This window comes from Orycteropus afer, unplaced genomic scaffold, assembly GCF_000298275.1.
Source record: "Orycteropus afer afer isolate SDZICR_OR568_19922 unplaced genomic scaffold, OryAfe1.0 scaffold00385, whole genome shotgun sequence".
NCBI lineage: Eukaryota > Metazoa > Chordata > Mammalia > Tubulidentata > Orycteropodidae > Orycteropus > Orycteropus afer.
The window spans coordinates 903080-928188 of record NW_006921972.1 but is presented as its reverse complement, the minus strand read 5'-3'; the positions used below and the strand labels follow the sequence as shown (position 1 = coordinate 928188).

Here is a 25109-nt window from a genome sequence, read left to right as displayed (position 1 = left end):
AATAACTACCACCAGCTGCCCAGCCACTCAACCAGGCCCAGCCAATTGACACAAAAACATAACCACCACAGGTGGGTTCAGGCTTTGCAGAGTGTCTCAGAGAAGTAGTCTCAGGAGTCCTGTCCCCACTGGTCTACTAGGTCTGTTTGTTGTGGTGGTTGTTTCAGGAATTTGAATGGTGGTTGGTAGTGGTGGCCGGGCACCATCCCGTTTTTCTGGTCTCAGGGTAGAGGAGGCTGTGGTTCATGTGGACCGTCTTGTAGATGAGTTCCTTTGTGGAGACTTTGGTTTCCTTCTTTCTCTTTTGCTCCAGATGAGTAGAGACCAAGAGTTGTATCTTATATGGCCACTCACAGGCTTTTAAGACCTCAGGCATTACTTACAAAACTAGAATGTAGAACATAATTTTATGAACTAAATTATGCTAGTTGACCAAATTGTTCCATGAAACTGTGTTCCTAATTCTTCAAACTCCGAAAACCAGTCCTGTGAGTTGTTTGGTTATGTCTACAAAGTATCCATAGCTGTGCCCCCCATGGACTTCGTTACATGGATGAGTACCCCGCTTACTTACCAGTAACCTCATTGTCTGACATTTGGTGTTTACATCCATAGTAAACGTCTGTCTGACCATTGTACACATTGATGACACACATCTGGCAATAACGAATGTCAAGGTGAAAGTGAGAATGACGCTGGCTATGATGGTTAGTGTTATGTGTCAGGTTGGCTGGGCCATGGTTCTCAGGAGTTTGGAAGTTCTGTAATGATGCACTTTAGCAGTCATAGAGTGATGTAATTGGTAGTTATGTAATGATGTAATTTGGCAGTTATGGAGTGATGTGAGGCAGTTATGTAATGATACAATTTGGCAGTACTTGTTGTTGTTGTTATGTGCCGTCGAGTCGCCCCGACTCATAGCGACCCCTCCTTGGGTTTCCGAGGCAGTATCACTACGGAAGTAGATTGCCCCATCTTCCTTCCGATTGGCAGTACTAGAGTGATGTAATTGGTAGTTCTGAAACGATGTAACTTGGCAGTTATAGAGTGATGTGAGGCAGTTATGTAATGATATAATTTGTCAGTTATAGAGTGATGTAATTGGCAGCTTTGTGGTGATGTAATTTTGCTGTTACTAATGATATAACTTGACAGTTATATAGTGATGTGGCCATCCTCCATATATGCATAACTCCAGTTTTTGCTTGATGACCTGATGTTTGGAATCTAACCATGTCAACAAATGAGGAGTGGGTGTGTATGTGCATGCAGTCACATGGAGGCATGTGCACATGCATACACCTGCACACACACTTCCACTCACATGGACGTACATCTCTCTCACTGCCATTGAGTCAGATCTGACTTATAGCAACCCCTCCTTGGGTTTCTGAGGCAGTATCACTGTGGAAGTAGATTGCCCAACCTTTCTTCCAGGGAGTGGCTGGTGGATTTGAACCGCCAGCCTCCTGGTTAGCAGTCAAGTGCCTATATACATAGGTATATACATAGGTATATAGCTGCATATGTATTTCTATACATGTATAAGCTTATACACACACATATGTACCTGCGCACGTCTCTGCGCACACACATGCCTACATACAGATGCATATGCTGCACACGTGGGTCTGTGCATGCATATGCCTGCGTATACACGTGTGTTCCTGCACATGTGTGTCTGCGCCTGCATATGCCTGTGTGCCTGCATGTCTGTGCACATGCATGCCTACACGCAGAAACACATGTTGCATATGTGTATCTGCACACATGCATAGCTACATGTAGACACAGTGCCACATGTCTGCACACACATATCCCTACATGAGGACACATATGCTGCATGAGTGTCTGCACACGCATATGCCCCCATGCAGACACATACCCCAAATGCTTATCTGTGCACACATATGCCTCCATGCAGACACATGCCGCACATGTGTGTCTGCACATGCATTTGCCTCCATGCAGACACATACGCTGCACACGTGTTTCTTGTTAGCTGTTGCGGTTATTTCACTCTTGTACATGCCACAGCAATTATCCATAGGTCCTTTCTCCTTGTGTACATTTCACTGGTGTCTGATCTTGACTCTTCATGTTAAATGTCTGCCTTTTAAAAGACAAGAGACCATGGGTCATGGTGTAGAAAAATCAGGACTTTGCTGCAGTTGCTGTGGGTTTTGTCGTTTCCTTGCTATGCCATCTTGGGTGAACAGCCTGCCCTGTGAGCCTCTGCCTCCCCCATGTACAGTGGGCCATTCCACCTTCAGTGCCACGGGGAGGCCATGAGGGTCATGGGGCTCTTAGCACAGGGGGTGGCATGGGGCTCCTTTCTTGGTCCCCAGGCCGGAACAGAATTAGCCACTGAGCCCCTGGGTCATCCCCATCTGTGTCTGGCTGGTGCTCCCTCCCATCTGTGCGTGGCAGGTGCCCCCTCCCATCTATACCCTGCAGGTGCCCCCTCCCATCTATCCCTGGCAGGTATCCCCTCCCATCTATACCCGGCAGGTACTCCCACCCCCCACATTGATCTCCGAGTTGCACTGAATTCTGACCCGGCAGCTGCCCCCTCCCATCCATACCCAGGCACATACTCCCTTCCCCTCCCATCTATACCCGGCAGGTACTCCCACCCCTCACATTGATCTCCAAGTTGCACTGGATTCTGACCCGGCAGGTGCACCCTCTCATCTATACCCGGCAGGTACTCCCACCCCCCACATTGATCTCTGAGTTGCACTGAATTCTGACCCGGCAGGTGCCCCCTCCCATCCATACCCGGGCACATACTCCCTTCCCCTCCCATCTATATACCCAGCAGGTACTCCCACCCCTCACATTGATCTCCAAGTTGCACTGAATTCTGACCTTGTTCCTCATGGTAGTAAGATACTTTCCTTCATCTCCATGTGGCCACAGAATTTAGACCTGGGCCCTCTGAAAATCCCACCGCTGGCCCTATCATTCCATCAAGGCCGACTGGGTCCTGGACAGTGAGGTTCCTTGTCCAAGGCAGTCAGTGGGAGATGGGAGGGAGCGTCAGGCTCACTGACCCTGGACCGGGCCTCGGCCACTGCGAATTTGTACAGGCCCCCATTCGTGCTGGGGTCTGGCTTCTCAGGGAGGTTAAATGAGTCACCTGAGCAAGCCTACCGTGAAGGAAGGCAGTGCCTTAACCTGGTGCTTGGGAAGCGTGGCCACCTTATCTGCAGCCTCCTCCTGAAGCCCTGACGGGACCTCAGCCTTCAGCACCACGAGGCAGCTGTTGGCTTTTCTGAGACTGTTGGTGGGTGACCGGTGGGCTAACTTTTTATGCTGTTCTCTGTCCCCTCCAGCCCGTCCCTGCCTGCCCTCGACTGGCAGCTGCCGCCTCACTCAGGACCGTATGAGCTTCGGATCGAAGTGCAGCCCAAGTCCCACCACCGGGCCCACTATGAGACGGAAGGGAGCCGGGGGGCTGTGAAGGCGTCGGCCGGAGGACACCCTATTGTGCAGGTACCCACAGCTCCGGCCCAGGGTGCCGACATGCCACGCTGGTGTGAGCTGGTGCCGTCTCCATGCAGAAGTCTGCTTTGGAGCAACAACACATGGTGGTTTGCTTTTCTGTTATCAATTCCCAAGCCATGGAGTGAAGTGTGCATGTGTGCACACGTGCACATGCATACATGTGTGCATGTGCATGCACACGTGTACACATGTGCACCCGCACATGTGTGTGCACACATGTACACCTGTATAGGTGTGTGAGAGTGGAAATGTGTGTGTGCACTTGTGTGTATGTGCATGTGTGCACACATGAGCGTGCATGTGAATTTGTGTGTGGGGGTGCATATGTACACTTGTGTGTGCTTGTACACGTGTGTGCATACATGTGAGTGCAGGTGTGTGTGTTGTGCGTGCCTATGTGTGCACACATGTGCACATGTTCATGTACGCGTGCACATGTGTGTGCAGATGCGCTGTGTTTAAGTCCCAGCTTCTCCACCATGTGTAGACTGCCTAGCATGTGGGTAGGATGTAGTTCCTCCTTCCATGCCTTGGGGTCATCTGTGTTGTGGAACCCCAGACTACATGTAGAAACAGGATCCTCTCTCCCTTGTAGCTGAGTGTCTCAGGCCAGGTCTGGTGGATGACAGATGGAGCCAGGGCTGGTCAGGAGGCCCAGCTGGGTAGCATTGCACCAAATCTTTATCCAGCTCTGTTGCTCTAAGTGACTGTTACCAGCTGCCACCAAGGGCTCCAGCTGATGGGAACGTGTGTGTCAGAGTGAACTGTGTTCCGTGGCGTTTTCATGTGGAGATCACCACACTTTTCTTCTGAGGCACATCTGGGTGGATTCGAGCCTCCAACCTTTCAGCATTAGCCGGGTGTGCACCCTGCTGGTGAATGAGCATCACTGGTTTGTTCATTGGTTGGCTGCTGAGGCCCCAGGAGACATCCTTGTCCTTGCTTGGCCCTTTGACCCCACGTCCTTCCTAAGCAGCCATCTCTGATTCAGAAAAGAAGGGAGACAGGAAGACAGATGGCCTGGCTGTGCAGATGCCCAGGGCCTTCTGGGACTCCCCTCACAAGATGGTGGCCATGAGAATGGGGCAGGGGTAGAGGACTCTGATCATACCTCCCAGGTAACCACACTTCCCAGAGGTCCCCACTTCCCAGGGGTCCCCACCACCCACAGGTCTCCTCCTCTCAGATGTCCCCACCTCTCAGGTGACCCCACCTCCCAGGTGTCCCCATCTCACAGGTGACCTTACCTCCCAGGTGTTCCCTTCTCCCAGATGACCCCACCTCCCAGGTGTCCCCACCTCTCAGGTGTTCCCACTTCCCAGGACACTGGACCTGCATGTTTTCTCCTTCTGTGGTCTCCTGGAAGGACTGTAATCTTGAAGTGAAAATGTTATTTTGAGGCCCTCACTAGAACAAGTCTTTCAGATGTAAACGTTAAGGTTTGTAAGCACTGAGGAGAGGCATATGGATTTCCGGGCCACCCTTTGCTTACTGTGCCAGAAACTTCAGCTGGGAAGACAGAGTGAACTCTGCCCCAACACCTGTTCCTCAGATCTTGTACTCAACGTCCTTGGTTGGTGTCCTGCCCCTTGGGTGTCACGGGAGGGACTGCTGTGGCAGGGGTGGGCGGCACGCGCTAACACCCTCATGGGGAAGGGTGCAGTGGGGTCAGAGCCATGACCACTGTTCCTGCCTCAAGGACACCTGGGAACAGCATGGCCTGCCTGCTTCTGGAGCAGGAACCTTCCCTGACGGCTGTGTGACAGGGGAGGGTGGAGCCCCCCGTCCACACCGTGGCGTGCCTGCTCTGTCTGGGACACACAGAACACCCAGACTGATTGTTCCCTCTGTCGTTGGCTCCGTGTTGGAGCATCAGCTCTCCGCTTCCTCCATCCACGTGGTGGCCACTGAGATGGCAGCCCCGTTGGGTGTGGGCTCCCCACCTCCAGCGCTTATATATAGATCTCTGTGTGTATGGATAGACTGTTGCCCTCACCACCGTGCCCACACGCAGCCCTGTGATGGAGGAAGCGAGGTGGCCGGTAGGGCTGGCAGGGGGCACAGCCAACACTCATTGTAACCCATTTAGAGAAGCAAGAAGGCTGCGGGGGAGGGAGGCCCCGGGACAAAGGCCCAGTCAGAGAGAAGGAGGTGGCAGGTGGGCGGAGAGCAGGGCACTTGAGGAACATTTCTGACAGCCTTCGGTGGGGGGTGTGGCTGCACTTGAGGGGATTAGTGCCTGCGCTCCTAGCTGCTTGGTGCAGGGAGAGGGCCAGAGGCACAGGGGCGTTTCAGGCCCACCTTCCCAGTGCAGCGGGTCCAATAATGACCCCAGGCATTCACCACCCCTCCTGTGCAGCTTCTTGGCTTGAATGTGCTTTGTCGCATGTAGGAAAATACTAAAAGAGGAGGAAGTAAGAGTTAGCGACAAGGAGATGAAGGCAAGCGTGAGGGGGTGCCAGCTGGGCGTCCGGCACCCGGTGAGAATCCAGTCGGTGGGGGCCAAGTCCCATAGGGGGCCCCAGGGGCCTCCAACACCGCGATCCCAGAAACTGCAGTGCCGGCAGTCTTCCGTTGGCAGGTAGCTGAGGGGTGGGTGCACGTCACTGCTGTAGTCTGGAATGAAGAAACTGAGGCTACCCCGACAGAACGAACATTGCAGTGCCTGTGCGACCTTCCCACTCATTGCGGCCACGGGGGACTCATCTTGTAGTGTTAGATCAGATGGGCCTCTGCTGTGACTCTCTCTGGGTGCTGACCAGATGGGGCTCCACTATGACCCTCTCCAGGTGCTGGACCGGATGGGACTCCACTGTGACCCTCAGGGGTTTCATCGGCTCAGTTTTGGGAGCAGGTCACTAGGCCTTTCTCCCTAATCTTTCTTGGTCTGGAAGCTCCCCTGAAACCTGTCCTCCGTGAGTCACACTGCTGATAGAAGAAGGACTGGTGCCACAACACCCAGTGTCCCAGCCACACAAGCCACCAGAGTCCACAGACTGCCAGACGGGTGGTGGCAGGCGTGACCAGGCCTCAAGTTTTCCAGGAGTCCTCAAAATGCCTTGTTCCCACCATTGTCTAGTGGTGTAAACAGCTGTGCTATGATGCACGGTGACCAGCAGGTTCCGGCACATTCCAGATTCATTTCCCTGTCCAAGTAGCTTGGGCCCAGGGCCCATTCCTCTGTCAGCACGGACCATGGGGACACAACTGAAACAAGTGAGAGGTACTGGAAGCAGTGATTGAAAACATCTAAAAGTTCAGCCTTGATCGTCACTCCAGGGTGGGCGTTCGTGGAGGATGGTGGGTGGTTTGAACGTTGCAAATGCACCTGCAACTGAAGCAGCCAGGAGAAGTGGCCTCAGGTAAGCTGGACCTCGGCACATCTTGCTTGTGAGACATCAGCCCCAGGAAGTGTCCCCAGGAACTTGTTGCAAAGCGAATTACGTAGGTGTGAGTGTGAAGTAAAGAAGAGGTGTGGGGGTACTTTTTCCAGTGGGTGAACCACAGAGCGGGCAAAAATAGAACTTGCGCGTAATCATAAAACAAACGAGAGTAGAAAACCCTCGGTGACTATCAGACTCGGTAACCAGAGAGCTGTCCTCTTAGTTTCACGCCCCCCTCAGCCCAGCGGGCTTTGTCTCTTCAGAGATGGCTCTGCCTCTGGCTCTTCAGAGATGGCTGCGTGTCCCAGACGAGTCTGGTGTGGTGGGGGCAGCCTGCTCTGTTCTCCAGACACCCCCCCTCCCTGCTGCCGAGCCTGTACCATCCTGCTGGTGCCTTCCCCAGGCTGCCGGAAGGTGTGGGCCAGGTCAGTGTCCATGGTGTCCTGGGAGACTGAGGGCCCTGGTGGTGGTGGTGGCTGTTGGGTTGGTACTGACGGCAACCCCATGCACACGGAGCACAGTGCTGCCAGCCGCACCAGCCCTGCGATCAGTTTTGAGTCGGGCCACGGGGCTGCCCAGGGCTTCCAGTGGCTCATTCTCAGGAGGTCACCAGGCCCTTCCTGGTCTTGGTGTGGATCTGCACTGGAGCCTGTCGAACATCACAACGGCACACACGCCTGCACTCACAGATGGGTGGTGGCTGCACGTGAGGGCTGCCGGGTGGGAATTGACCCAGTCCCCTGCATGGGAGTTGAGACTTGGGCCACTGAGCCAGCCCTGCCCCCACTGGTCGTCTTGAGATGAGGTCAGAGGAGGGCTGCCGCTCAGAGAGGCCAGGAGTCCGCAGAGTCTTCCTGGCCTGTTCTGGAGCAGCTTGGCCACCGCTGTCCTGTCTGCCCTCATTCACAGGCAGCTGCAAGCTGGGCCTTGCCCCGCTCACCTCTCTGTGTTCCTCACGGCATCTGGGAGCCCCCAGGCACAGGGACCTTTGGGGCTGTGGCCTGGTCCCTGACCCCAGTGGGCAGAGTGTCCAGCATTCTTTACCAAGTTGCCAGAACCACCTGGCAATGGATCCAGACCATCGCAGACTTGTTCAGGGACAGACTTGCAGACCGTGGAGTCTCCTGCTTACCTGTCAGTTCCTCGGCCAAGTTTCAAGTTGGTAATTTGTGTTCTTGTCCATTGTTTGCTCACAGTCGGACTGGATGAGCCAGCATGGTCCCTGCCTGGATGAGGCTGGGATGACGTTGCCAGGACTAACGCGACAAGTCAGTTCTGGTGTCAGAAGTCAGGCCTGGGATTGCCTTTGGGCAGGGAGAGGGAGGCCAGGTAGGGGCCGCTGTTGCCACTGTGGGTCCAGCTGGTATCTCGTTGGGTCGCTGGCTCTCCAGTTCAACCATGCCTCTTAGAGCCATAGCAAAAATGTTGACTGTCGTGGGAGAAGCGTGACAGCCAAAGAAGAAGGAGTGGAAAACACCAGGAAATAGCTCCTTTCCAGCTCACTGAAATGGGCGTATAAAATACATCTGTGTGTTTCACAGCAGGACCCATCCTCCAAGAACCGCGGGGCCTTCCAAGCATGGGCTGTGGATGGCAGGTAGACGGTGGGCTCAGGATGTAATATCATTACGTGAGCCGTGGACAGTAGGTGGACAGCGGGCTCGGGATGTAACGCCATCACGTGGGCCATGGACGGCAGGTGGACATCGGGCTCAGGATGTAATGCCGTCAGGTGGGCTGTGTGGTTTTATCTGAATGCCCCATGTTTGTCCTGCTGTGTCCAACATAGTAAGGTCTGGGGCCTGAATGGCGGCTGGCTTCACAGTACCACAGCCTCATGCTGCAGAATCTTTGAAGGTCTGCCAAGGGGCTGGGGACAGAGTCTTTTTCTGACCACTGTGACTCACCTCCCCTGTGCAGGCTCCCAGTGGGGCTGATTTCTGAGCTGGCAGAGGGTCAGGCCCAGCAGCTTTGCCAGGAGTGGGTGACACTGCCTGTTTCTGAGGCCTCACAGTTCTCAGGCACAGAGGCCTACCTGTCATCCCTGCCTGGCCAGGTGTGCAGAGTGTCCCCTCAGCGCATGCACACCCCTTCACGGTTGTGTGGGTTAGATGTCCAGAGATGGGGGTCGGGATTTCGTCCCCTCCCTGCACTCCTCACGGCCTCCTCTCTGGCTTGCCCTCCCCACCCCAGCCCCAGTAGAGACAGAGAAAGACTCTGGTCCCCGAGTCTCTCCCATTAGCCCTTGTGCACTTCTCCATCCGTCCTCCACCTGTACTCCATCCTCTGTCCACCCTCCGTCCACACATCGCTCATCCTCTCTCCATGCACCGCCCATGCACCATCCATCCACCGTCTGTGCTTTGAGACTGGTACCCACTATGGACCTTAACTGGAACTAGACAGAGAGCAACAAAATACGAAAATTGAGTAAATTCAATACCTGACTACAAAAGGCTCTGACGGGTCTCATATCTGTTTTAAAATACAGTTACTGGGTGAACGGAACTAAGTCTGAGTAACTAACAGGAACAAGGAGAAAAATTCTAGATAATTCTTTCTCATGACGTTCTTGGAAAACATGACGTCTCTCTTGAGTGTGACAGTGTCTCTCATCCTTGTGTTTTAAAGCGTTTAGACAGAAGTACCGGTTGAGTGTGGTTCTCATTTTTAATTTTCTGTGGACAGAAAGGAAGACTAGGAAAATCTCATGTGTACCAAGTTTCACTGGTTAAAACCCAGGGAGTTGTGAAGCTGTGTGCTCCACTCCCGGTGCTGAACATAAGGACCACAGGCTGCGGTGGGGACAGGGCCTTAACAGCTAGCAGAGCACAGCACCCCAATGGTCGCTAAATTAATCCGGCCAAACCACACCCACTGTGGTGGAGTGGTTTCTGACCCACAGCGCCCCTAGAGGACAGAGTGGAACTGCCCACAGGGTCTCCAAGGCTGTCATTCTTCATGGAAGCAAAGCCCAAACCACACCCACTGCCTTGGAGTCCATTCTGACCCACAGCGCCCCTAGAGGAAGAGTGGGACTGCCCACAGGGTCCCCAAGGCTGTCAATCTTCACAGAAGCAAAGCCCAAACCACACCTACTGCTGTGGAGTCCATTCTGACCCACAGCGCCCCTAGAGGACAGAGTGGAACTGTCCCACAGGGTCTCCAAGACAGTCTTCAGGAAGCAAAGGTCGAACCACACCCACTGCCGTGGAGTTGATTCTGACCCACAGCATCCCTAGAGGACAGAGTGGAACTGCCCCACAGGGGTCCAAGGCTGTCAGTCTTTAGGGAAGCACACTGCCTCGTCTTTCTCCCGCAGAGTGGCTGGTGGGTTTGACCCACCAACTTTTCAGATAGCAGCCAAATGTTTTAACCACTGTACCACCAGTCCTTCTAAGTTAATCCAGGAGAGGAAGAATTGCTCTCAAAAATAGTGAAACCAGTTCCTGAGCAGAGCTTTGTCTTCGCAGGGTTCCTCTGGGTATTGTGTAAAAATGCAAATTTGACTGCCAGGCCTTCCATGCAGTTTCCTTAAAACTGACTCCTAGAAGTGGGTGTGTGTTTTGAAGCAGTAGCTTGTTCGGCTTATGTGTCTAACCATGAAGGCCCAGTTAAGTGAGGGAAAGTTTTTGCTTCTCAGCCAGTAGTTTTGAGTTTGCGCACGTCCATTAATGAGCTGGTTCTTCATGGGTATGTGTGTGCGCGCCTGGGCACCAGCTGGAGTTCAGCATTGAATACGTTTCCTTGCTTCTGTCCACGTACCTGTTACCATGGGCTAAGTGCTGGAGTCAGCACAGGAGCTAAAAACAAACGCTGTGAAGGGCCGTGCCTCGCCACCCTGACAGTGGACGCGACGTTGCTTAGTTGAGGTTGAAGTTAGGGGAGGCCACTGCTGTGACAGGTGATTTTATGATTGTTGTTTTGACAGACACAGTGACACGCCAGAGGCAGAAAGCCCATGGGCTGGAGCACGTGAAGTGTTTCAAATTATTTTTCCTAAAATGAACTTCATGTCTTAAATAATAGATGTTTACCTCCCAGGTTTCCACTGAAATTGCATGTCAAAGAGGCTGAGGCCCTACCCACATCCCCTGTGCTCTCTAGGCCATCACAAGGCACCACAGGCCTTGTCCCTGGGGAGCCACCCAACATAGCCAGTTGGAGGTGGCTCACCCCTGCCTGCTGGAGAGAGTTTTGGCCAAAGACCCCACTGACGCATTCCAGCATCAACGTCACAAAATGGGAACCCGAATGGCATAATGTGCAATCCCTTCCGATTGCATTTCCCATGATAAGAACGTTGGTTGGCATCCGGCATGGGGCAGAGCGGTTCAGGAAGTCCTCTGCAAGACAAGCCCCTGCCTGCCAGCTCGACAGCCGGGGCTGGCCAGGCAGACTCAGTTTTCCCAGCCCAAGCAAACTCCATGGAGACACTCAGGCACCCATTTCCTCACAAGGTAGAGTACTGACACGGCCACGTTGAAGTGATGTCGGGCACAGGGCAGGGTGGGGCTCCCGGGTAGCGTGCAGGGCTCATGGAGGCGACACGGCAGACGCGGAAGGCAGTGAGTAGACAGAGCAGGAGACCAGGAGAGGCCATGCCCCCCTCCACCTCCATTCAGGAAGGCTCCCCAGAAAACAAGAGACCTCATGAGCACAGACCTTACCTGGTGTGAGCCAGCAGGGCAGCATGTCCGTGGGATGCAGCATGCACATGGGAGACCCAGCATGTGAAGCACTGAGGCAGCGTGTCTGTGTGAGACCCAGCTGCTTGCAGGAGGAAAGAACCCGTTTGAAGATGACCTGTCCATAGTACGCAGGAGAACTTTGCCTTTGGGACCATGTTACAGATGGGAAGAAATCAGCAGGGTGTCTGATGCCCGTTTCTCCTCCTGCAGGCCAGAAATCACTCCTCCTAGCTAAAGCACTTGACTGCTAACCAGAAGGCTGGCGGTTGAAACCCACCAGCCACTCCTTGGAAGGAAGGTTGGGCAATCCTACTTCCGTAGTGATACTGCCTCGGAAACCCAAGGAGGGGTCGCTATGAGTCGGGGCTGACTCGACGGCAAACAACAACAACAACAACAACTAAACACAGCCTTCCAAAACAGTGTGCTTGTGTGCAGACATGTGTATGAGTGTGAGTGCGGGTGTGCTGATGTGCGTGTGTATGAGTGGATGTGAGTGTGTGTGGATGCAAGGAGGAGAGTGTATGGGCATGATTGTGTATGTGAGTGTGCATATGTGAGTGTGATGAGTGAATGTCCATGAGCAAGAGTGTGAATGTGAACGTGTGTGCATGAAAGTGAGGGTGTGTACAGTGTGAACATGAACGTGTATGTGAATGTACACATCTGCGAACAAGAATGTGTACGTGAATATGTGAGTGTGATATATGAACAGGCATAAGTGAGAATGTGTATACATGTGAATGAACGTGTGTGTGTGAAAGTGAGAGTGTGTACAGTGTCAACTTGAACATGTATGTGAATGTCCACATCTGTGAACACGAATGTGTATGTGAATGTGTGATGTATGAACATGCTTAAGAATGTGTGTACATGTGAATGTGAGCATGTGTGCATGTGAGGGTGTGAACAGTGTGAACACGAACTTATGTGTGAATATGTGAGTATGAGTATGTGTGTACATGAGAATGTGAATGTTGAGAACGTGTGAACATGAACATGTGTGAGTGGTAATGTGTGTTGGTGAGTGTTTGTGTGTGTGTGTGTGTGTGTGTGTATGAATGTGTGTGAACACAGCCTCCCGGCGCCATAGCCTGCCTGTGCCATGTTGCTAATGTGCCTCTATGCAGACCCCCTGCATGCTCCCCCAGGTCCACATACAGCTGCAGAGGGTCCCCTCCTCGCGTCCCTGCGCCACCTGCAGCAAACCCTGGCTTTTATTCATTGGAGACGCGGGAGTGCTTCCATCAAGTCTGTGGTCACCTGATACCTCTAAGTGAACCTCCAGCCTAGTGTGCGCCTGGCTCGCCTGCGGCAGGGTGCCCTGTGTCTGCGGCCGTGGGCCTCCTTGGGCTCCCCTGCAGATAAGCCCCTGATACGCAGGCCAGCCTTAGTGAGGCCAGGGGTGGGTTATTTGTCTGGGCTGCGGGCAGGGTGACCACTGCCCCGCGGCCAGGGGATTCCTGTGCCCGGCTCCCCTGGGCGAGAAGCTGGTGGGGGTCTGTGAGGACTCTCGTGCACAGTGTCTTTCTCGTGCTGCGGGGAGTACGCGGTGTAGCGTCACGCTGGTTTGCTGGCCCAAGCTGTGTTTTGAGCTGTGGTGTTGGTGTGCTGCTCAGTGGGGTCATGTAAACGAGGCCCCTTGCTCTGGTCTTCGAGGTGATGTGTCAGTGTCAGTATCGTAGCTCTCACGATGGTCACCAGGCTGCTTAGGGAGAGAGAGGTGGACGTGTTTCGAAAAACCTTGCCATGAGCTGGACAAAGACGTTGGCTGCTCTGGGAAGCAGCCTACCTCAGGATCAGCCTCTGGGCTTGTGAGTGGCTGGATCGTTTTGTTCACCATAAAATCAGTTGCCGTGGATCCTGGCTCCTGGTACCTCCACACATGTCATAGCACGGTGCCTCTGTGTGGACACGAACCTGCAACCTTTCAGGCAGTCACCAAGCACGTTAACTGTCTGTTCCACCCAGGAGCTCCTCATTCTGCTCCTCCCCAAACTGATGGAGCTGTTGTCAGCCCTTGGACACCAGCTACCAGCCAGGAGGCTGTTTCCTCTGTAAGCCGTCTGTTTTCAGGCGGAGCAGGGAAAGCAGCCTGCGTCCCTCCTAATGTAAAGGCCCCAGACCCGTCCAGGGAATGTGGCTGGGTGCCGTCGAGTCGAGTCGGACTCAAAGCAACTGCACGTGACAGTGTAGAGCTGGCCGTGGGGTTTCCTGGGCTTACTCTGCACGGCGGCAGATCACCAGGGCTTTCTGTGATGGAGCAGCTGGTGGATTCAAACCGCTGACCTTTCAGTCAGCAGCCGAGTGCTTCAGCACTGAGCCACAGGGCTCCTTCCGGGAAGCCTGTCTCTGTTCAGCCCCTTCCCCAGTGAGCCTCTGCGCTTACTGACACAACATTGCGGTGAGAGTCTCCCTGCTGCCTGGCAGCTCGTAATTGGATCCGACAGACAGGCTGCGTTTGCAGCAGGCCCCTGCCGCCCCCACGGCCCCCGCGGCCACCTTTCATCTTGGCCGCACTGGTCCTGTGTTAGTGACGTTGAGGTGCCACCTAACAAGCCAGCCCACCTCCGCCACGGCCCCCCAGGCAGCCTGCTTTGCAGAGGGGTGAAAGCCACCTGCCGGGCTTGTGCAGCACCCACCTCCCCATGCCAGGCCCAGCAGCGTCGCCGGCATCAGGGGACCTACTTCCTGTCCCGGAGCTTTTTTCCCTTCATGTTGGCATATTAAAGTGAACATTTAAGACTTGAGTTGGAATTGTGCCTGGAAGTTGAGTGTTCATGGATACCGAGGCGGGGGTCGGTCTAGTTCCGTGTCACTCATGTCCCGTCTCCTTTGGAGACCCCGTGTGTATGTCTGCACCACTGCATCTCCCTGCCTCCTCTGACTCCACGTTGGTCCTCAGTGCTGTCCTCCATCATAGCTGGCTGCCACAGGATGCCCTACCTTTCCACCTGCTGTTGGACTGTGGCCCTCAGTCCCCACATGTCCACCTCCTAGGATCCCACCCCTTAGCCCTGCCCTTGGCCTGCAGAAGAGCTGTCATGGGGCTTCTGGGATCAAACAGTCTCGTCAGGCCCCTCACCTGTCCATCCACTCCTCTCTCTCGTCTCCCTCCTCCTCCCTCATGTCTCCCTCCTCCTCCTCCCTTATCTCCCTCCTCCTCCTCCTCTCTCATCTCCCTCCTCCTGCGTCTCCCTTCTCCTCCCTCACGTCTCCATCCCCCTCCTCCCTCATGTCTCCCTCCTCCTCCTCCCTTATCTCCCTCCTCCTCCTCCTCTCTCATCTCCCTCCTCCTGCGTCTCCCTTCTCCTCCCTCACGTCTCCATCCCCCTCCTCCCTCATGTCTCCCTCCTCCTCCTCACCCCTCCCTCCTCCTCCTCCCTCATCTCCCTCCTCCATCTTCCTCCTCCTCCCTCACATCTCCCTCCTCCCCCCTCACATCTCCATCACCCTGGTCATCCTCAGCAGGGCATGGTCGGGAGAGTGAGTGCTGAGCCTGGGCCTGGTTATTCCTGGTGCTCCCACCTTGCTCGGAGGGCCTGGTACCCATCCACGCATGCACAGAACATGGCAGAGCAGGATCCAAACCCAGGCTTGGAGTTCACTGTCTCTCGGGCTCGCTGGTTTTGGGTGATACTGGCTCTCCTGTACAGTGACGGCACCGGTAGCATCTCCACACAACTGTAGTTCAGCTGAGAGCCGTGTAACTGGCGGTGTTACAGTTCTCTCGGCTGTGCGCAGTTTTAAAGATGGTCCTGTGAGAAGTGATGGTGACAGTGGGGATGGTTTCTTGGTGCCATGCTTCTCAAAGTCCTTTCCTGTGACCCTCATAGTTGTGCCAGGTGGCCAGTGCCCTTTTCTTCACTCTGGCAAGGAGAGGTGTGGTAGTTATGTTTGTGTGTCAACTTGGCTGGGCCTGGTTGAGTGGCTGGGTAGCTGGTGGTAGTTACTCCCCATGATGAGACTGCCAATCAACTCCATGGTGGGATCTACCACAAGCAGCTGAGTAGCTGCATTTGGGATGTGGTATGCTTCCTGTATATAATGCGAAGCCTTGTGAATGGTCTCTAGCTTATGGCATCTTGAACCCTGCATGTACCTGTGTTCAGCAGCCTGCCATGCTCTGCCAACCTTGGGACTTACAATGGACTTGAATCAATGGCCTGCCGTGTGATTTGGTAGTATTGAGACTGTGCCTTTTTATTTTGTCAACCTTGGGCTTGGCAGCCTCAGCAGCCAGCAGCTGTCTGAGTGAAGAAAAGCCTCTAGCTTCAGTGGGCCAGGAGCTGGAGGCAGAACTGAAGCCCAAGGCCAAGGCACTTTGAACTGGGACTTAAAGCCTTCAAATTGTAAGAATAAACTCCTGTTTGTTAAGGCCGTCCCATTGGTGGTATATTCCTGTCAGAGCAGCACTAGGGAACCGGAACAAGGGGTTACAGAGCCCCTCAGGCAGGGGAGGCTAGCTCGGAGCCTGGCAGCCCACTCTAGAACGAACCTACATTGAGTAGAATTATACTGAGCACGTGTGGTATCTTCAAGGTGAACGTGAATAAATTGGTCCTTCAGAATGCCTGGGCAGGCACTGGATGTACGAAGCACACAGTGCCTTAGGCAGCTGAACTCTGGGTGTTAGTTCAGAAGGGCAGTCGTCTGAAGCCCCAGTCTGGGCTGAGCCAGGAGGCTGAGCCTCTTGTGAACTGCAGGGCAGAGGGGCTGTCATGTCAGGGAGGTGAGGGTGTGTGTTGCTCTGCCAGGCATGGACGCTGTCTGTCTGGTTGATGCTGTGCCCGGCATTCAGTCTCAGTGCCTCTGACCACAGGTGGCCGCTGCAGATTGGGAGCAGTGGCTGACTGTGGGATGTGATTGACTGCAGACAGCCCACATGGTCTTCGCTTCCTGACTTTAGGAGGCAAGACTTTCTGGTATACCATCACACCCCCCTCGCCAGCATCCACACGCACAGAGAAACAAGCCACATGTCCCTTACCTGCTAGTGGAGTGGGAGGACCTAGAGCAGGGTGGAGGTTGAGGGACCAGGGTGCAGCACAGATGGCAGTGGGGCTGATGCTGGTGATGGGGGTGTGCACATGTGTGCATCTGTGTGCAGATGCATGTGTATGTGTGTGCACATGAGCATATATGTCTGCATGTATGCATGTGTGTGTGAATGAGTGTGCGTGCATGTGTGCTAACTGCATGAGCATGTGTGTGTGCCTGCATGTCTGCATGTGGATGAGTGTGTGCGTGCATGATCACATGTGCATGGGTGTGTGTGTGTGCATGAGCATGTGTGCATGAGTGTATGCCTATGTGCATGGGTGTGTATACATGTGCATGGACCTGTGTGCATGAGCATGTGTGTGTGTGCCTGTGTGCACGTGCATGGGCATGTGTGCCTGCGTGCCTGGGTGTGTGTGCCTGTGTGCATGAGCATGTGTGCCTGTGTATGTGTGCATGAGTGCATGGGTGTGTGCCTGAGAATGTGTGCCTCTGTGCGTCTGAGCATGTGTGACTGTACATTGGTGTGTGTGCCTGTGTACATATGTGTGTGCATGAGTGCATGGGCCTGTGGGAATGAGTGTGTGTGCCTGTGTGCATGAGTGTGTGCCTGTGTACATATGTGTGTGCTTGTGTGCGTCTGTGTGTGTCTGTATGCATGGGTGTGTGCATGGGTGCATGGGTGTGTGTGCCTGTATGCATGAGCATGTATGCCTGTGGGCATCGATGTGTGTGCCTATGTCCATGTGGATGTGTACATGAGTGCATAGGTTTGTGTGCCTGTGTGTGTTGGTGTGTGTGCATGAGCATGTGTACATGTGTGCATGTACACACGTGTGTGCATGAACATGTGTGTATGAGTGTATCTGCATGAGGATGTGTGCCTGTGTGTATGGGCATGTGTAGATGGGTGTGTGTGCATGGATGTGTGTGCCTGTGTGCATGGGTGTATAGATGAGTGTGTGTGCATAAGGGTGTGTGCATGAGCACACGTGCCTCTGCCTGAGTGTGTGTGCATATGTGCATGTGTGTGTTAAGACTTAGACAAGAGGACTGGTGAAAGCTGAAGCCTGGCCAGGTGCTCTGGGTCTTCAGGACAATGAAATATTTTCTGAGTACACTGTTTTTATTGTACCATTGAGAAATGAAAGGGGGCAGGGAGGAAGAGGGGGCCTAACACTCCCTGTCTGTCCCAAATTCTCCTTTTCAACAAGACTCTCTGCTTGTAAGTTTCACTGGCTTCCCAGCAGTTCATGTGTGTGGTGCTTTTTGGTTTGTTCTGTTGCCAGCTCCATGGCTACATGGAAAACGAGCCACTCACGCTCCAGCTGTTCATCGGGACAGCGGATGACCGCCTGCTGAGGCCTCATGCCTTCTACCAGGTCCACCGGATCACGGGGAAGACCGTCTCTACCACCAGCCATGAGACAATCCTCTCCAACACCAAAGTCCTGGAGATCCTGCTGCTGCCAGAGAACAACATGCGCGCAACGTGAGCCCCTGCGCCGGCCGCGTGCTGCGTGTCCACTTGGGCGGGTCTGCAGGGGACTGCCCGGTGCCGGCCGCGTGCTGCCTGTCCGCATGGGCGGGTCTGTGGCAGACTGCGTGTGCTCTGATCTCTTATGTTTTGCGATGGGTTGTGCACACTCTGCTCTCGTCTTTGTTGGGCAGTGTGCACTCTGGTGTCTATGGTATCATATCTATGGTACCATATTTGTAGTGGGCCATGTAGGTGGGCCACACGTGCTCCACTCTCTGGTCTGAGGCGGGCAGTGGAGGTGGAGGTGGCGGTAGGGCCAGCCATGAAGGGCTGGGATGGCAGCCCGGTGGTGCGGGGGCCCTGTGTCTGGAGTGAGCTGGGGTTTGTGGGCAGGGGCAGAACTGCTCTGCTGAGTCCAGCTGTTACACCTTCTAAGTGAAAACCCTGGCCAAGCTCTTTTTCTGTCTTGGCCATTTACGAATTCAGAGAAGTTGGTGCACCTCTGAGCTCATTATCTACCCTTGGGTTTGCACTGGAGTCCCATTTCCCCAGGGACCAGTGTCAAGCCAGATGGTTAGAGAGACTCCCCACCCTTTATGTAGTGGCTCAGTCATTGCTCCAGGTAGTACACCTGGTGGCTAAGATGCTTGGAAAAACCCACAGGTAATGCCCTCCCAGATTAACTCTGCTGATGAGCCAATCTCTGCTTAAATGCCTGTCCTCACATTGCCTGCTGATGCAGTGTGGCTTCATATCCTAAAACCTACTGCCCTGCAGTGGACTCCGACTCACAGAGCCCCTAGAGGACAGAGTGGAACTGCCCCATAGGGTCTCCAAGGCTGTCAGTCTTCATGAAAGCAAAACCCAAACTACACCCACTTCCGTGGAGTCCATTCCGACCACAGCGCCCTTAGAGGGCAGAGTGGAACTGCCCCACAGGGTCTCCAAGGCTGCCAATTTTCACGGAAGCAAAGTCCAAACCACACCCACTGCCGTGGAGTCCATTCCGACCCACAGTGCCCCTAGAGGACAGAGTGGAACTGCCCACAGGGTCTCCAAGGCTGTCAGTTTTCACAGAAGCAAAGTCCAAACCACACCCACTGCCGTGGAGTCCATTCTGACTCACAGCGCCCCTAGAGGTCAGAGTGGAACTGCCCACTGGGATCTCCAAGGCTTACTGAAGCTGACTGCCTCATCTTTCTTCTGCAGAGCAGCTGCGGGTTTGAATGTTGACCTTTTGGTTGGCTGCCTAGGGCTTAACCACTGTGCCACCAGAGCTCCAGTTTCCCACATATAGAAGTTTGTTCTCTGCTCTCTTAGCCTGGGGACAAGGGAGCAGCAGTAGGCTTCATTGGGTTGAGTTTGTATATGGAGGTGTGTAGTGAACCCTGGTTGTAGAGTGAGACCACAGGCAACCTGGGAAAGAAGGTTAAGATGAGCAGCAGGGGGCAGACTCTGAGCCCCTGCTCCTCTGGGGTCCCCTCTGGGGACTGTGTCCCCACCCAGCCAAGTCTGGGGGCAGGTGACAGAGGCCCCATGACTCTACACAGCTGCTTCTGTCTCCCACCTCACCAGCAGGTAGAGACCTCAGGGGTTAGCCTGCTCTTGGTGAGTGCCGGAGTCACTTATCTGGGGGGCCACATGCTGAGAGGGGAAGCTAAGAGGCTAGTCTGCAGGGCCTGTGCTGGGACCAGGGGCCCCTCGGAGGTGGGTGTGGGGCATGCTCCATGCTTGGCCTTTTTTCTTGGGCAGCATCGACTGTGCCGGAATTTTGAAGCTCAGGAACTCAGACATTGAGCTTCGGAAAGGAGAGACTGACATCGGGAGGAAGAACACACGTGTGAGGCTGGTCTTCCGTGTCCACATCCCCCAGCCTGGCGGCCGGACCTTGTCCCTGCAGGTCGCATCCAACCCCATCGAGTGCTGTGAGTACCATGGAGAAGCCTCAAGCAGCCGGTTTCTGTCATAGCAGCCCCTCCATGTGTGTGTGTCCATGTGGGCTAGGGAGGACCCATTGGGCTGCAGCTTTGATGCCACCTGCTCACATGCCTGTCAGGGAGATGAGGGGGACCGTGGTCTGAAGCGGTGGGGTGTTCCGATTGGAGGTGGGCTACCACTTGTTTCTTTTGTGATTGAAGTACTGGTAATACTCCTGTAAACATGGGCAGACAGCACGTGTTCTCGATGCGCCAGTCACATGGCAGGAGGTGTGGGTGCCTGTCCACCATACTCAGCAGCGGCATCTCTGCCTTACACCCATCCCCGAGGTTGTACTCAAATCCTGCCAGTCCCTGCAGTTGCACTCACACTGCACCCCTCTCAGTCTCTGAAGTTGTTCTCCCCCCCCCCAGCCCCTGTGGTTGTACTCACACTGCACCACCACCAGTCCCCACAGTTGTACTCACCCCCTCACTGGTCCCCAGGGTTGTACTCACACTGCACCCCTACTCCCTGTGGTTGACTCACTCCCCCAGCCTGTCCCTGCAGTTGTACTCACACCGTCCTGTGTCCCCCCAGCCCAGAGGTCGGCCCAGGAGCTGCCGCTGGTAGAGAAGCAGAGCACGGACAGCTATCTGGTGGTGGGCGGTAAGAAGATGGTGCTGTCGGGACACAACTTCCTGCAGGACTCCAAAGTCATCTTTGTGGAGAAAGCACCAGGTACGCCCTCTAACCGAAGCCCATCCCCTTGGCTTCTGGAGGGGTGGCACGAGGCCTGGAAGCCACAGCCCAGGGCCCCTGCTTCCACGTCCAGCTGAGCTCTGGGTGGCCGCTGCACGCTGCGAGGGGAGTGGTGGTGTGTCTGTAGCCGGCTCCCAGTTGTTCCTGTCGGTACTGGAGGGGCCGTGGACGAGGGGACGGTGTTGGGGCCTGCGCGACGGCTCCCTGTTTTACCCTCTGTATCTGCAGGAGGGGCCCAGCAGGGCCCTCTCCCTGCACCCTTCTCCTTGGACCACATACGAGTGCAGCTGCCATGTCTGAGCACCATGGGCTTGGGGCTGCCCAGAGTCCGGCAAGGCCTCCCCGTGGTTGCACACTCGCCAGCACAGAGGGTCCGGCAAGGCCTCTCCTCCCCATGGTCACACACTCGCTGGTCGGACGAGGCCTCCCCGTGGTTGCACACTCGCCAGCACAGAGGGTCCGGCCAGGCCTCTCCTCCCCTTGGTCACACACTCACTGGTTGGACGAGGCCTCCCCGTGGTTGCACATCCCTGGTGCAGAGCGCAAGGGCTGGCCTGGGGTGTTCTGGTTGCATCTCCAGTGCCCCCTTGCTGTTGACCACAAAGCTTGTCTGGTTGTTTAATCTCCTGCTGGAGACTTTGCATTGCCTGCCAGAGTCTGTGTGTGCCGACTCCAGCATGGAGGGCTGGCTGCAGTAGGGGGCCTACAGACCTGATCCACAGCCGGCTTTAGCCCCCAGCCCCCGTGGTGCCCATTTGCCCCTGGGCCATCGTGAACTTGGTGGGATGAGGTGGGGGTCCCAGCTCTGTCTTTTAGGGACTGGCCAGGTTTTGGTGGCTCTGCCCCAGGCAGCTTCCCTGGGGTGGGACGGAGCCCTACGACCTGGCTGACCGATTCAGGTATGGATCAGGCTCACTCTTAACCAAGCCTCTGGACCGTAAGCTATTTGTCTGTTGGGAGGGTCACTGTGTCTCAGTGTCTGGGGTTCCCACTGGCTCCTTAGGTAGCTGTGATGCTACCCTGCACCCCCATCTGCCTGGTGTCAGTGGGGCCACCCCAAAGAGACAAAGTGTGAGAGCCAAGGGTGCAGAGTTTTGTGTTCACAGGATTGTGGTTCAAGTGATAAGCAATAAGCTAGGTAGATTGCCATTCATGGGATCATGCTGTGGTTTTGTGCCCAATGAACGCCATCTTGGCTCTGTGCACTGGCCAGCTTTGCTGTGGATCACAAGGATGTGGGCACTGGTCCTCACCAAGCAGCCTGGGAACACCTCCCTGAACGGCCCTGGGCCCCGAGTTGTCCCACACAGGCTCACAGCACCTCCCTATCTGCTCCAAACCACATTGGGGGCCAAGGGGGAGGGGCTGTGGGGCCAGTGGCTTTTTCTGTTTCACATTTTCCGACTGAAATTGCTCTGAAAGCAGCCCATCTGAGCCACACTGTAATCAGCTAGAACCACAGGGCATCCCCTCCTAACAGGGCCTTGATTTCCCACTTCACTCAGAGTAGGTGTGAACGCCTGCCCGCCCCCTCAGCTTGTGCACAATCATGCACGTCACTGGGAAATAGGCTCTCCCTGCAGAGACAGCCTGCCCCGTGGGATGTGGGAGGGCAAAGTGCAGACCTGGACGTCCTCCTCCGAGGAGCTGATTTTGAGGCGGTTTCGTCTGCACGGCTTTAAATGTGCTGCGTACTGGGGAAGGAGCTTGGTGATGAGGCGCGTCCTCACGCCATTGGCTCCACTCCACAAAGGAGCCCCCCAACAGCTCTCTTGCTATTCACTTCCCCAGGTTATGGTGCCTTGTGCCTGGACGCTTGTGCCCACAGACTTCCAGCTGCTTTTTGTCCATCTGCTCTCTGACCTGTGAGGGAGGTCCACCTAGGGCCGTGTGCTCTGATGGCCTGGGGACATCCCATTCATTCAGGTGGATCTTGGCCCCTGTGGGGTGAACAGCCGTGCATGTCAATGCAAGGCCCCGCTGGCCATGGGGAGGCTGCCCCGTGAACGTCCGACTGTCGCCCCGGCCGGGCCCACCCTGTGCTGCTGTGAGGTCCACCCCGGATCATTTTAAGAGCTCTGCCTGCCTCCAGTCCTCTGGACACTTGCTCTGGCTGAGGGCCAGCTCAGCTGTCCTGCGTCAGCTGCCTTCCTCAGCCACCTTGCGAGGCCACAGCTGGGTCCGTAACCTGCACGCACTGTCCTGTGCCAACTCCGTGTCTGGCATCTGGAAGGCAAGCTAGCAGTGAAGCAGTGCTGGTTGGGCCAGTTTCAGGAAGCCCCATCACTACTGAAGGACATTGGGTTTGTAAAGGGGAGGGTCAGTGGTAACGAGGGAAGCCTTCCACAAGACGGGCTGACCAGCAATGGACTCAGACATGCCAGCCATTATGGAGGGGGTGCAGGGCCAGGCTACCCTTACTCTGTTGCTCAGAGGTCGCTGTGAGTCAGCACTGATCAATGGCAGCCAACCACAGCAGTAACGTGGTGAGACAGTCCATGCCTCACTCACGAGCCTTGGAAGCGTCAGGCACTCGGTCACACGCTGGCCATTCGTAACTCCACGTTCATGTTGAAGTGGGGTTGTTTGCTGATCTGTGCACACACGTGTATGCGTGGAGACTGAAGGCTTTCAAAAGCAGGGGACTCTTGGACAGCGTGGCCGTCAGCACGACTGCGTCCATGTTTCACACCAGGTACGGGCCCTTCCCGACATCCTTCCAGAGAAGCCCCTAACTCAGCTTCAATTAGAAACATAGTTACTTCCCGGTCTCCTGACGGGTCATCTGGGACGTTTTAAGTTTTTCTTTCCGGGCCACTGTTTGCAGACAGAACAAGGCAGGCATTTCTGGCCAGAGAGGATTCTTTGCAGGAAGTTATTAAACTCGGACAGTGAGACCAGCTTTCCAGAAAGGACACTGCTGGTTACGTGTCCCAGCACTTCCACCTGTGCTAGAAGCAGCCTCCCCCAGGTGACGACTGTCGTCACCTGGGACCACAGGCCCACCCAGAGAAGGCAGCAGGCCCCCTCTGGGACGTGGGAAGCCCATCCCACGGGGCAGTGGATGCTTCCTCAGGAGTGCAGAAAATCCACCGGAAGGGGGAGGGGGGAGCCCACTTTTGGGGAGTCATTTTGGCCTTTTTCAGGGTATTGCATCTGATCTGTGCTGATTGGGGTTTGAGGGGCCTTGGTGCTGGCCGCGTTGCCGATGTGTGTGGAGCAGTGATCCCTTCTCCCCCCGGGGCTGCTGTGCTGGGTGCTGACCCCTCCCCCGGGGTGGCTCGGTTTGTTGCCTCTCCTGGTGACTTAGGCGGAGGGTCTCCAAGGAAGGTGCACGGCAGGACTTCCCAGTGAGAGTGGTGCCCGTGCGCACTCAGTTCCATTTCTGCACTTGGTGAGCGGAGTGAAGTCATCCTGGGGGTCTGAGCAGACCCTCCGGGAGGGCCTGCCATGGCTTCAGGGGTGGTCACAAGGTGAGGGGTGGTGGCTCTAGAGAAGCCGTGTTAGTGTGTCTCCTCGTTCACTGGGCTCTGGCTCCGTGAGTAAGTGGCTTTACTGAGGAGTGCTGCAGCTCTTCTGGGCCAGGTGAAGGCTCAGAGTGTTGAGTGAGCCGGTCTGTGAAGGGACAGCTCAGAGTTTCGTGGCTCCCACATCAGAGGGTGTTTCCCAACAATGGACATGGTGGTTTGTGCCAGAGGACCCGGCGTCAGCCACACCTGTGGGGTCAGCTCTTGGCCCACACGTCCTGTGTCAGACACTCTGGGTGCTCAGCGAGGCAGGTCAGTGCTGCAGGGTCTCCCACTCATGAGCCCTTGTGCTCTGTTTCCAGATGTGTGAACTGGGACACCTGTTCACATGTGTGTGCATCCACGTGTGTGCATGTCCATGTGTGTGCACATGTTTGAAATTGCCAACGTTCTGGCAGATCTGAGAAACACTTTCAGGTCCCACATAGATGAAAATATATCTACTTCTGGCCGATCCATTATCGCGTTTCTTATTACACATTTCACATTTACAACAGCAGTAAAAACCTACTCTCTGTTTTGTGCAGTAACAGCATTATGTTTGGTGGTAAAAAATGCCAGGGTGCGAGGCGACAGTAACGCTGGCCATGATGGTTAAGATCACGTGTCCACTTGGCTGGGCCATAATTCTCAGTCGCGTAATGCTGAGACTTGGTGGTTACATAATGGTGTAGTCAGCCCCCATTTCGGGCCCTGACGTGATCACCCTCCATTTTCATGTAAAGCTGATTTTTGCGTAATGAATGACCTGGTCTTTGGAACCGAACCATGTCCATAGGTGAGGAGTGGGTGTCCTGAGAAAACACTCTCACAAAGCATGAACTCACTTTCCTTTGGA

The 25109-nt window shown here is 55.0% G+C and overlaps 1 protein-coding gene across 1 annotated transcript in view; it reads left to right on the top strand.

Moving 5' to 3' along the window:
• The window catches only part of NFATC1 (nuclear factor of activated T cells 1), a 73063-nt gene that overhangs the window by 16900 nt on the left and 31054 nt on the right, over window positions 1–25109 (top strand). The window contains exons 3-6 of the mRNA XM_042782602.1: window positions 3339–3498; window positions 17875–18077; window positions 19818–19990; window positions 20583–20723. Coding sequence (XP_042638536.1) covers window positions 3339–3498; window positions 17875–18077; window positions 19818–19990; window positions 20583–20723 — 677 coding nt within the window. The remainder of the gene's footprint in view (window positions 1–3338; window positions 3499–17874; window positions 18078–19817; window positions 19991–20582; window positions 20724–25109) is intronic.